Below are 13,738 nucleotides of genomic sequence, written 5' to 3'. Positions count from 1 at the left end.
AGGGTGGACGCTAGGAAATTGTTTCCGTTAAGCGAGGAGACTAGGACCCGTGGACACAGCCTTAGAATTACAGGGGGTCAATTCAGAACAGAAATGCGGAGACATTTCTTCAGCCAGAGAGTGGTGGGCCTGTGGAATTCATTGCCACAGAGTGCAGTGGAGGCCGGGACGCTAAATGTCTTCAAGGCCGAGATTGATAGATTCTTGTTGTCTCGAGGAATTAAGGGCTACAGGGAGAACGCTGGTAAGTGGAGTTGAAATGCCCATCAGCCATGATTGAATGGCGGAGTGGACTTGATGGGCCGAATGGCCTTACTTCCACTCCTATGTCTTATGGTCTTATGGTCTTATCTGCAGTAATTTGCTCCTACCTATGATACACATGCCATTTCAAGGCAGCCAGTGATCTTCCTGGACGAGGTTTCCTCTCTGACTCTCCAGTTCCTGAGTAGTTTGTTTCTTTGACTCACTTGGCCCAGAACCTTGAGGCGAAAATGTGTTGCTGGAAAAGCGCAGCATGTCAGGCAGCATCCAAGGAGCAGGAGAATCGACGTTTCGGGCATGAGCCCTTCTTCCTTCCTGATGAAGGGCTCATGCCCGAAGGGCTCATGCCCGAAACGTCGATTCTCCTGCTCCTTGGATGCTGCCTGACCTGCTGCGCTTTTCCAGCAACACATTTTCAGCTCTGATCTCCAGCATCTGCAGTCCTCACTTTCTCCTAGAAGATTTTAACCTACTGCGAATCCTCTTGCAAGGATGCCTTCCTTGAAGAAGCTCTGTTCCTCCCTCTACAAGGATTTCAGTGAGTCCCTCTCTCACTGCACACCCCAGGTCATCTCCTCTGCCCAGAAGCTCTTCAGCCATTTTCTCAAACAGACTCGCTACCACAGCCACATCTCCTTCCTCAGCACCTGCCTACGGAACCGACTGACCCCACACGGACTCCGGACTATGTTCAGACCAACAAAATTTGGACCCAACCAGGATTCCTGAAGAAGGGCTCATGCCCGAAACGTCGATTCTCCTGCTCCTTGGATGCTGCCTGACCTCCTGTGCTTTTCCAGCAGCACATTTTCAGCCCTGATCTCCATCTGCAGTCCTCACTTTCTCCCAAAACCTTGAGGTCTCAAGCATGCTTCAGCAGGTATCTCTCATCGCAGTGGCACTGCTGGGGCTTCAGAGATGCTGGTCCTCTGATGCAGGGATGGAAGCATGAAGAGTCTGTACAGCAGGCCCATGGGTGTCTGATTGGATGTAAACATTGGGGGCGAAGGTGGTCTCACTGTTGGCCGGTGTAGGCTTAGCACTCGCTTTATACCCTGATGTCCAGGTTCACTTCCTGGATGCCCTGACCTGACAAGAAAGCTGCACTGGCTTTTCTGATTGAACTGGAGTACAAATTGCAGTTGAGACCTGATGAATGCAGGTGGATAATTCACCTGAGCATTTTAACAGCTCCCTGATTGGTTACTGCCACTTGGGCAGAGCCAAAATCAACCCTTTTGTATTAACCCCAATTTGCCAATTTGAAAAAAAAATATTTCTCTGTTTGTACTTCACAGAGAGAGAATGAAGCTAATAGATGCCAGGAAGCCAATTGCAAGACAATAATGTAGGCATTTTATGACCAATAAGATTATTGCTGTATTGTTCATAAGAGCATAATAACAGAGGAAATAGGACCAGGTTTAGAACATATATGGGCATTTGAGCCTGGTTGCCATTAACATGATCATGGGTAATCCTTAAACTCAACACCACCTTCTTGCCCAGTCTATATAACCCTTGATTCCTATTGAGTTCACAATTACATCAATCTTAACCTTGAATACACTCAATGACTGTACACCTATCATCTTATGGAGTAGAGAATTTCAAAGATTCACATACACTGAGGGAAGAAACTTTTCCTCAGCTAAGTCTAAAACAGCTGTCCCCTTATCCTGAGACTGTGCACTCTGGCTGTAGACATGGGAGCCAAAGGAGGAAAAAATCTCTCAGTATCTGACCTATTGAATTTTCCCAGATTTAAAGAATCTGTATCCTTCTGAATTACAGACACTGCAGGAAGACGGGATGGGAATAGAACTGTGACAGCTATTCCTGTGGGGGTAAGAGAGCTATGGATGGAGGGGTTGATCTCTGAGAGCCTTGTGGGGGTTGGGTTGGAGTGCTGAAAGCCAAAGAGGTTGTAGGTTGGAACAGATAAGGGGAGTTCTTCTAAATTCTATGAGGAGATGAAGTGGGTGTAGAGCTGTCAGAGCTATCACCTGTCAAGGGAGATAGAGTTCTGGGTGAGGGTGTTGATCTCTGAGATCTCTATATGGAGGAGGAAGATGAGGCTCTGAGAGCCATGGAGGTTGTGGGTAGAGTTATTTGGGGAGTGTTTCTAAATTACAGACAGTGTGATTGGGGGACAGGTAGATATATGAAAGCTGTGAGAGGGTGGGGGGGGGGTGTTATATAGGGTTTGGTGAGAGCTGTTAGGGTTGTGAGCTGTTTGAGCTCTGAGAGCCATTGTGATGTTGAGGTATTGGTGGGGAGATTGGGTAAAGCTGGAATTACAGCTGTGAGAGGGAGAGGGTTAAGTTCAGACAACAGGGTGAGCATTGTAGATATGGGAATGGTAGAGATGTTGGGGTGGTGAATGTAGGGTAGAGGGGCAGAGGACGGGTAAAACTGTAAGAGGGGACAGGGCAGGGGTAAAACTGTAAGGGGACAGGAGAGGGATAGAGTTGTCAAATGAAGGAGAGGGGTAATTCTGTAAGGGGGCAATAGGTACAGCAGTAAGAGGGGTAATGGAGTTGAGAGGGGTATGGGAGAGGTAGGTCTGTGAGGAGGGCCAGGAGTAGATCTGCAAGAGGTGGCAGTGGAAAGGTAGATCTACAAGAAGGGGTAGAGGAGTGATAGAGCTCTGAGAGGAGTCAGGGGAGGAATTAAGTTGTGAGAAAGGGCAAGGGAGGGGTACATCTGTGAGACATGATGGGAGGACTGGATCTGAGAGAGGGGGCAAAAGGAGTGGATATGCAATAGGGGGCAGGGGAGGGGTTAGAACTGAGAGAAAGGGCAGGAAAGTCTAGATTTGCAAGAGGGATTGGGGAGAAAGATTGGAGAGTAGGCAGTAAGGTTTCCTTCCTACCTTGAAGGTTCCGTTGAAAGCACCGACTGGAGGTCAGAGCCATTTTGTGAGGCCTAGACATGATTCATAGTGTTCCATGAATCACATCTAGGCCAGAAGCTCTGAGTTGAGTCCCACTCCAGTGATTCATGGTCAGGGAAGGTATGTCCTTAACATGGCCAAACCTGTTGACTGTCAATCTGCAAATATTTAAGACACTCTGCTTTTTGTCACTTATATAAATGATTTGGATGTGAACATAGGAAGTATAATTAGTAAGTTTGAGGATTACACTAAAATTGGAGGTGTAGTGGACAGTGAAGAAGGCCACCTCAGAGTACAACAGGATCTTGATCAAATGGGCCAGTGGGCTGAGGAGCGGCAGATGGAGTTTAATTTAGGTAAATCTGAGGAGCTGCATTTTGGAAAGGCAAATCAGGTTTCCAACTTGCCTCAGCAGCTCCTGCCATTCTGCAAAACCTGTCAGTCATGTGACTGGGTCTGCAGCATCAGGAGTCCACCTTTTGTCACAAATAGGTTAGCAAGAGTCAAGGCAACCAATTTATGACTTACCTTCCAGAAGATGTGCCCTTGGTCTCATTGGCTTGAGATCCAACAATTAATCCTAATATTCAAGTTCCAAGGCCTATGGAATATATCAGCCCTTGATGTTTGTTTCAGAGCTTGTTTGTTTCAGCTAGCTTATTATTGCCAGAAAAGTGGATACATTACACTCACTACCCTCATATAATGCATTAATATAGATAATGAGAATGTGAGATAGTGATCCTTTCTGCATCCTACCAGTAATAGCCTAACAACCTGAAAATAACCTTTTTTTCCTATTGTTGAATTTCTGTCCTTTAACTAATCAGTTATCTATGCTGATGTATTACCCTCAACCCCTAATCTATGAGCCGTATCTTGCACAAATAGTTGAGTGTCACTTCTCCGAATGTCATTTGAAAATCCAAGTTCATGACACATGCCGATTCTCTTTTATCTGTCTGGCTCATTAGATTCTCAAAAGTCTTTTAAAAATCTGTCAAACAGGATCTCCTACTCCTACAACTGGCAGACTACTCATACCATAGTTTTCTAAGTGACTTGTTAACACTTCATTAGTCCTGGATTCCAGTTGTAATAAATAGAGATGACTGATGTCAGGCTAATTGATCTGTGGTTTCCTGTTTTCTCTCTCCTCCCTTTCTTGAAACCTGTGTAACATTTGCTACTTGAGGCCACTTGTTGGTACCACTCTAGAACTTAAGGAATTTGGGAAGATCACAACCAGTGCATCTCTGTAGCCACATCTCAGATGTCAGGATGTTTGATATCAGATCAAGGGCATTTCAGAGCTAACCCCTCCCCTGCCCCCTATTGCATATCCACTCCTTTTGCCCCCTCTCTAAGATCCAGTCCTCCCATCATGTCTCACAGATGTACCCCTCCCTTGCCCTTTCTCACAACTTAATTCCTCCCCTGACTCCTCTCAGAGCTCTATCACTCCTCTGCCCCTTCTTGTAGATCTACCTTTCCACTGCCACCTCTTGCAGATCTACTCCTGGCCCTCCTCACAGACCTACCTCTCCCATACCCCTCTCAACTCCATTACCCCTCTTACTGCTGTACCTATTGCCCCCTTGCAGAATTACCCCTCTCCTTCATCTGACAACTCTATCCCTCCCCTGTCCCCTTACAGTTTTACCCCTGCCCTGTCCCCTCTTAGAGTTTTACCCGTCCTCTGCCCCTCTACCCTACATTCACCACCCTGACATCTCTACCATTCCCATTAAATTCTTCAATTTTTCATTTTCATTCTCTTCATGAAATTAATTATATATGCATGGATAGAAGAATGAGGGAGCAGTTTCACTTTAAAAATTAGACACTTCAGTGGATTAGATTCCCTACAGAAAGGAAACAGGCCCTTCAGCCCAACCAGTCAACACCAACCCTCCGAAGAGTAACCCACCCAGACCCACTACCCTCTGACTAATGCACATACCGCTATGGGCAATCTAGCACGGCCAATTCACCTGACCTGTGCATCTTTAGACTGCACCCCGAGGAAACTGGAGCACCCCGAGGAAGTCCACGCAGACACGGGGAGAATGTGCAAACTCTACACAAATAGTTGCCTGAGGCTGGAATCAAACCTGGGACCCTGGTGCTGTGAGGATAACCACTAAGGCAATGTGCCACCCATAGAAATGTGTAGTCTTCCCAGGATCAGATTATTCCTTTAAACTTCTTAATTATTGCAGGTTTGGTTTCTTTCTTCTGATATTAAGAATAATTTATTTTCATGGTGACAAATAAAAAATACTTTTCACTGCTTAGTTTTTCCGATGGTGCATATTTAAAGTTTAGCCTGGAATTTTCAAATTCATGTAAAAATTGTGAAGATTGCTTAATTCGTAGTTAGTCTCACTGTCTCTCAATAGCTATCAGTTCTTAGTGGTTGACCTTCGAATCCATGTACCAAATATTTCAGAGGGTGGGGTGGGGGCAATATCACTCAATCCCTTGGACTGACTTTATGACTGGTTCCCCCAGGAAGATAATACACTGCAGGTTGACTTAACAAGCTGAGGGTTGGGTTCTATCTCTCAGTGAAAGGAATGCCCATCATTGTGTGCTATCAGCAGTAGGTGGAGTTCCCAGTTGCTGGTGATGGAACAATGAACAATTTGGGTATCTGCTCATTAATTTAGAAAGTGTTAACTCTGAGAAAGGAAAGCTCAAACAACAAATATCTTTCAAATATCTAAATAAAATGTGAGAAGTAAAAGTCAAAGTAAAGGCTTCACTGACAAAAGATATAAAAATACAAGACACCCTGCAAATCGGAGGCTAATGTTGTGATCACAGGCCTCACTGCAGTAGCAGCAACACCCACTAGTCTTTGCTGATGCTGCTGGGACTATAAGCCTGTCACCTAATCTGATCTGCTGATAGCACACAATGATGGGCATTCCTTTCACTGAAGGACAGAAGCCCAACCTTCAGCCTGTTAAATCAACCTGCATGGGGGAGCCTGTTATAAAGTCAGTCCAGGGGAGTCAGTGGTACTTCCCCCATCCTCTACCCCTTCTCATTGTTGGTGGGTAGAAGGTTCTTACATGGCTACTTTAGGGCAGCAACTGCCTTCTGACTCGGAATATCATCCTTGACCTTCCATGACTGAATTGAAAAGGTTCAGGATGTTGAGAGACTGGAGGACAGCTGGAGATTTTGGAAGGGTAAAGGGTTATGCTTGCTGACTGGAGAGTAAACAAGACACCAGGAATGCCTCCTGTAGGAAAGAAAGTCAGTATTAAATGGCCATCAGTGGGCCTTTCCCGTGATCAAGGACTGTGGCATGAGAATTCCTCCTCATTGGGAACTGCTAGCCATTCAGAGGCTGCTTGCTGTTTTTAATGAAGTGGTGATGTAGGGAGCTTGAGGTTTCTGCTGGAACAGCATTTACTTTTGAGGCGCTTGATCGAAAAGTGCCAAGGCCGGGTTAGGGGGTTGGTGGTGGGGGCTCGGTGGGTGGGAGTGCGATGGTGATTGTCAGCGGCAACAACAGGGTCAGTTCTGAGTGGCTCCTGTTCCTGATGCCAATCCTTTAATCAGACTCTGAGTGTGTTTCAATAAGAGGTCCCTCACCCACTCCCTGAAGTGGCAGCAGACCATGAGCAGGCTGTATAGTTTTAGCTGCTGTACACAGCAAGACTACTGCAGTTGGGTTTATCCCGGTGGTGGCATGATGAGACCTTTAAGCAATCTTTAATTGTCCACATAATGGCTTCATTTAGTAACAGAGTGGGAAGTCCAATCATGGGCTTGTTTTAATTCTGGTGGAGGCAGCAAGGTGGTGCGGTTCAGACTTCCTGCCTATTTAAAGATCCTTCCTGCCTCCAAACCCTCGCCACAAGAGAGGCCATAACATTCCATTTGGGCTTTGCAACCTCTTCTAAAAAACCATTGATTGTCCACTGAACTTTTCCTCACTTCATGTAGAAAGCCCACGTGTGAGAAATCCTTTCTCACAGCACCTCACTCATTCAACACAACTGAGCTGATGTAATTGCAATTTTGAAGCCACAGATAACTAGCAGGGAGATGATAGTACTGATTTTAATACCATTCAGGAATACAGACAAGAGAGCTATTGCCCCACTTGGGAGTGGCAGAGAGAAGCTCCTGTAATCTTACTGTGAACTCTTACTGACATGACAGTGATCTCCTACCAAATTGGATATCGGAGGAATTGGGTGCCTTGTTGTTACAACCCATAGTAGCAGGCTGGTCCTGGGGACCAAAGGGAATGGTGTTAGACATTCACATAAGTACTAATTGTTTGGTCCAAGAGTTCGCAGTGAAGATAGACAAAGTCAAGTTTGGGCCATGCTTGCCTTCAGGTTCAGAGTATTCTTGCTCCTCCAGGACAAAGAGATCCGTATTTTTAAAATAAGTGCTTGTGTTTCTGGGCCTTTCCAAGCCCTATGATCTACTTCTGAATACATTGCTATCCCATTATATAATCGTCTGGTAAATATTGCAGTTGAACCTTGATTACGCTATTGGCCCCCTTTAAGACATGTTAAGGTACATCCTGCTGGCTTTGGGTGGCCACTGAACATATTGAAGTGAAACTAATGATTAAATTCCGCTTTTATTTCTCACCCACAGTTTCTACTGGGTTCAAATTTCCCCAAGATTCCTAACAATTAATTAATCTAAGATTTCAGTCCTGTTATAGGGTATGTCACATTGCAGTAAATAGAGTATAAATAAGAACATTGCAAGAATAGATTTGGATCTTTTTGGCTATGGCAATTATTAGTGAAAATAGGAGCGTGAAGAACATGGAAGCTGAAAAATCTATTTACAACTACCTGTGTCGATCTATAAATGTAAAAAAATGTTAAAATATAATATGCAAAATTAAGGCAATGCTTACTTTAAACAGAAAGATTTTAGATGCTACTTATAAGTGATGACAAATAACTTTATAACAACATGTTCTTGGCAGGGTATTCCCCTCAGCTGAAGGCATAAATCAGAATTGAAGCATTCAGTCCCCTGGCTGTCTGTCCATTTATTCATATGTTGAAGTCTCTGTTCTGAGAGCATGATTTCATGAAACCCCCTGTGAAGCAGTTGTTAATTATGATATTGCTGTCAATGTGAAGTTGTCACACTAAAATCAGAAGCAGAAAGAGGAATTTTACTTTTGTCTGACTTTGTGTCTTTTCTTATTTTCTGGAGGTCAGGTTGCCAAACTTTACCGTGATTCCAGTCTAGGAAATGTTGTGAACATAATAGTCACTCGTCTGATTGTTCTTACTGAAGATCAGGTAAGCTGAGGAATCCAAAACGTCTACTATTTTAATTGTCACTTTTAAAATTTTGATTGTTTTACAAAAATTGGAAGAAAGTTTCTGTTACTGGAAAATACTGAAGAAGAAATATTCTGGTTGTATGTGTAATAACATTATAAATGCTTTCAACAAGAAATATTTATAAGTTCTTTGTCTCTTGATGTGTTTTTAATTTATTTGGCCGAAGTCAGACATCAGAAAATCGTTATATAAAATAAAGGGTACTTTTTCAAACGAAAAATTAAAAAGCAAGCTGCCCTTACTAATTATCATCTTGGTTTTTATTCTTTGAAGAAGAACTGGTTCTTCAGTAATATGTTTGGATTTCTCTGGTATACTTGTTGCATTGTAGCCAAACTTGGAGATAAATCATCATGCAGACAAGTCCTTGGACAGCTTCTGTAAATGGCAGAAATCCATTCTTTCTCACCAAAATGATGGAAACACCATTCCAGAAAATGGGATTGCTCATCATGATAATGCTGTTTTAATTACTAGGTAAGATGTGGATATTTGCATGCAAATTATAATCACAGAATAAAAGCCTTATACACAGTGACTAGTTATTTACCTACATCACCCACAATCAGGATGTGGACTTCAAATTAAAAAATTGCTTTTCTTCTGTCTAAAGTTTTTTTTTGTATAAGTTGTCCTTACTTTTATCAACATGGCAGATATATGTTTGCCAATGCCCTGTGTGCCCTGCATTTTGGAGATCATGTGGATTGCTACTCACCCCTTTTAATTTTTCTGCCACCTATTGGGAAAAGCATAGATTCTGAATAGCAAGTGACCAAATCTGTCAGAATCTGTTTGCAAGATGAATAGAGACTGGAATTGAGTTTATTTGGAGTACCAGCCTTCTCACTATTACTGAGTCACACTAATTTCAAGCTTCCACTGATTTATTTTCTAATCTGCTTGTCACAGTTCAATTGGACGATGTGTTGATAATCTATGCAATTTAGTATTGTTAGGCTTGCATGCAATTAAATTAAGAATCTACAAAATATGAATAGAAGTTGTTGCCAGGAGAAATAGAAAACTATGTTCAAAGAAAAAAATGAGCAAATTAATGTCCAGCATTAATTTATATCCTGACTTGTCATTGCTGATATGACATAATTAACTGAGGACTAATGAATGTAGTCAGCTTGTTATATAATGCTCACAAATACCTCAGTTACTCTTAAGGAGTTGTTGGCAATTATCAGTGAGATATTCAGAAACATAGAAATGACATTGCGCAATATTAAAATACAAGAGCCAAATGTACTTCCAAGACATAATTTCTGGACTTTCAATATGTAAGGCAAATGGGATATTTGCCTGTTTGGAAGAAATTAGTGCAATTCTGTGCCAGAGACAGGGAATAAGAAGTAAAAGTACATATTTAAAGATGTGATGTTTTTCTTTTTATATCAATTGTGACTTAAATAGAGTAAAATGTATGAAATGTGCAAGCACCATATTTAGCAAAATCAGTGCTACTTCTCAAGCTAACATTGTGAGTGAAATAGTACTTTTGCTGCCAGGATATTTGCAGTCATGTTCTGAATATGTCTAAGCCTAGATGGGAATACAGTTGATTTTCAAATACTAGATTAAAACACAGGCACTTAATTTGCTTCCAAACTTTCTTTAGTGAATTAGGTTTTATTTGAAAGTGGGGGTCGAGAGTGTGGTGCTGGAAAAGCACAGCAGGTCAGGCAGCAGTCAAGCCCCTTCAAGGGCTTATGCTGGAAACGTCAATTCTCCTGCTCCTTGGATGCTGCCTGGCCTGCTGTGTTTTTTGAGAACCACACTCTCGACCCTGATCTCCAGCATCTGCAGTCCTCACTTTCTACTACTTTATTTGAAAGTGAAAAAGATTTGATCCATTTGCAAAGTGGTGCTTTTTGTTCACCTTCTTTCATTAGTATCCCTGAGCCCTGAGAAAGGATTGACAACTTCCATCAATGCAAGCCCAAAATAATTATCAAAAGATTCATGAGAGCGACACTGGAGTACAGTTTTTGTTTCTTCCCACTTCACTTATAAGGGGGAATTGGATAAATGTCTGTGAACAATGGCTGTGAGCACAACCCATCACATCAGTGGATTCAGGAGGGTGGTGCTCTCTGTTTCTCATTCAGTGATTTGTGATTTGTTATTATTTCTCAGATTGCGAGAAATTGTTCCTTTGTCGCTTTGTCAGTTTAGCCAGTCAATAACTTTACTAGGTCGGTTATCAAAGTAACAGGTCAATCTCCAACTTCTGTTGAGTTAGCTGATCACATAGCTTTAGGAGTTTTTCAATTGACTTAGCTTCTAGGATAGTGGGGATAAGGAATGAAGGATATTTTTGGCAAGGGGAAAGGAAGAGTCAGTTGAGGTAACCTGAAGGATAGTCTCCAACATGAGATGAATACATCATGAAGTCTTCATACTTCTTGCAGTAGACAGCCACAAGGAATGGTCTAGGGAGATGGTTGTCAGTGGAGAAAAAGAGCTAATGGAATGACCCTAGTGGGCTAGAAGAGTGAGGTCTATTGGGACTGATCTGGCAGAGGACGGATAAGGTACTAATGTCTCAGTCTCAGTAAATAATTCACTGCACTAATATATAGATTTTTGAGCCAGTCAGCAGCTTGAGATTAAGTTCCATTTCCATTGGACCATATTGCTTGGTTAATGCACACAAAAAGAAAATACATTCTTTCCTTATGTGCAAATAAGAAAATGCCAGGAAGCTTGTTATATTAGCCTTTATTAGGATAAAATCAATATATAACTGGTCTTCTCACTTACATTGATAGAATAACGTAAGGAGAAAGTTAAGTATTAGGTTGATACTACTATCAATCCTCCATCTTCAACCTTGGGAATTGGGGGAAGCTAACATTTGTGTACCATTCTTAACATATTAAAAGTTGCAGTATGACTGCTGGTAAATATGTTTGGGGTTCTGGTTTTGACTGTTATTAGGTCCCATTCCTAATGTTTTTAGCCAGAAGGCAGCATGTGTAGAAATACTGGTATGTACTAAAACATTTGCAGTTTGTTATCTAATAAAGTCAACAAGTCAGATGTAGGCCTTTCTTCATATACACTAGACATGTCATAGAAGAGAGAACAGTTATAGTTACAGCATTAGCACTAAACTTAGAAATATTTTCTCATCTGATACTATTAATGTTTAATTTACAATAACAGGGTAAGGGAAAAGCTGTCCTTCTAAATAGTTACACTTTCTCTTTATTGAAGGTATTGATGCTTACATTTTTTACATTATCAGTTCTCTACTTCTACTGAGCTAAGAGTATGAAGGAATGTGATTGTGGATGTATTAGTACAGAAGGAAAGCAGAAATGTTTGTAACATTTTTATAAACCACTGTGGCCCTTAATTTTATGCACAAATAAAAAGTGAAAAAAAAACAATCTATGAAATGTGTTGATCCAAATTTTGCTAGGTTTTTGTTTATGTTATACTAAACTTGCAATTAGTAAAGCTGCAATATTGGTCATCCTTTCTATCACCTGGGTCTGTATGAATGTACTATTGATATAAAATTAATGTTGTAAACCTTGTCAATATAATAATGCTTGAATGAAATATGCCTTGATAGAGATGCAATGCTGCTCCAAAGAGCTCTGCCGTTGAGCAATACGAAGCAAGTTAGTACATGCAAATTTCGAATATGATCAGGGTCTAGTTTCAGCTGTAGAATCAGGCGGGGATATGGAACAGGTGCTTTTCCCACATGAAAGAAAGCATGTTGGCAATTAAATGATAAATAAGTATTTACTTACTTCAGTATTTACTTACTGAAAGCAAACGTTTAAGACCATTTTTCTTGCTGTCCGCTTGGCTAGGCCTTGTAAATTGAGATGATCAAAACCAAATATTCACAGGATTAGTAGAGTGGGTTGTGTGCACATCATACAATTGGAAATCGGCATCTCCTAAAATTTGTTACATACTGGTTCTCTGCCTTGATTAGGATATGAGTGGTCTTTCTGAGCTACTCTTACCAATTGCCCTGTAGTTGGCTATAAATTAGTAATAATGCTTAGTTTGTTCTCTTGGTTAAAGAAAAGGGATATTCCTATTAGCAATGGTCTTTTACAATAACATAAATCTAGTGAAAACATCCTCGGAGCACAAAAGTGACCCTGTCATAACACCATCTTTTGTGTTTCTTGTAAGTGCACTTTGCTTGGGAGCATTTTTGATGAAAAGCTGATAATTTCTATATTTATATTATCAGTATGGCAGATGGCCTTCAATAAAGTTAGTAAGAATAATAGTAACTTATCTTATTTGAAATAAACCTGGATCGGTGTTGCCTCTGAGTGTGGCTGAGGGCACACCTTGCATTTCTGTGAGAGCTCCACTGTGCAATAAGCTAAAGGACTACACATTTAAACACATCGTCTGCACAATCCAAATTTTAAAAAATAGTGGCTTTATGGTCCCAGAGTAAATGTCTTATATTTGACAGTGCCAGTGAAATTGATTTTCTTTTATTCGTGGATTCATTCTAGCTGGTTCAAACTAGAACTATAAATTAGCATTTGTTATGAATTTATAATCTGCAGTTAGCAAGAACATTACAACTTGAAATTACATATCCTATGTTTCATTGATTATCTATCCTTGAAATGGATTTGAATTATAATAATACATGAAAGACAATTTAACCCAATGGTATTGTGGTGCTAAACTAAAAATGTGAAGCTTTCTTAAATTTCAGAGATTGTTTTGAACTGAGACAAACTAAAATATTTGGATGGTTTTTTATTTTGCATTTCCAAAATTAGAAATTTGTGGATTCTGAGGCAGATTTTGTCGAGTGTAATGTTGTTTGTCAGTACAGAGAGTTGTTGTTTAAGCTGGTGTAAGTCAAGTCAAAATGTTCAAGAGCTGATGCTAGTCCTGCCAGAGTCATAGAGTCTAGTCCAAATAAGCACAGTGATGAAACTAAATCAGCCACTTACATAATTATTTGCAAACCTAGGTATAAATTTAGCATTCAATGCGTATTAATGGGAGGAGGCAAGAAACTTTTCTGTGAGTCAAACTTAACTGCAGTTGAAAGATATGTGACAACAGGGAGGTAAAAGTTCTAAATACCATTAGAAAATTTCAGAAGATATTTATTTAGACAGGATCTTTTTCTCTCAGAAGGTTGTTTAATTTTTGAACTTCAGAAGGTGGTGGAATCAGGGTAATTGAAAATATTTAAGGTGGGGGTAAAGCC

General features: G+C 41.0%; 1 protein-coding gene across 4 annotated transcripts in view; it reads left to right on the top strand.

The window, feature by feature from the left end:
* The window catches only part of adamts6 (ADAM metallopeptidase with thrombospondin type 1 motif, 6), a 326,411-nt gene that overhangs the window by 70,578 nt on the left and 242,095 nt on the right, over positions 1-13,738 (top strand). For all 4 annotated transcript variants that reach the window (XM_060823800.1, XM_060823780.1, XM_060823790.1 and 1 more), the window contains exons 6-7: positions 8,383-8,466; positions 8,843-8,988. In XM_060823800.1, the coding sequence (XP_060679783.1) occupies positions 8,383-8,466; positions 8,843-8,988 (230 nt within the window). The remainder of the gene's footprint in view (positions 1-8,382; positions 8,467-8,842; positions 8,989-13,738) is intronic.

This window comes from Hemiscyllium ocellatum, chromosome 1 (genome assembly GCF_020745735.1).
Source record: "Hemiscyllium ocellatum isolate sHemOce1 chromosome 1, sHemOce1.pat.X.cur, whole genome shotgun sequence".
NCBI lineage: Eukaryota > Metazoa > Chordata > Chondrichthyes > Orectolobiformes > Hemiscylliidae > Hemiscyllium > Hemiscyllium ocellatum.
This window is presented reverse-complemented; position numbering and strand designations above follow the sequence as displayed.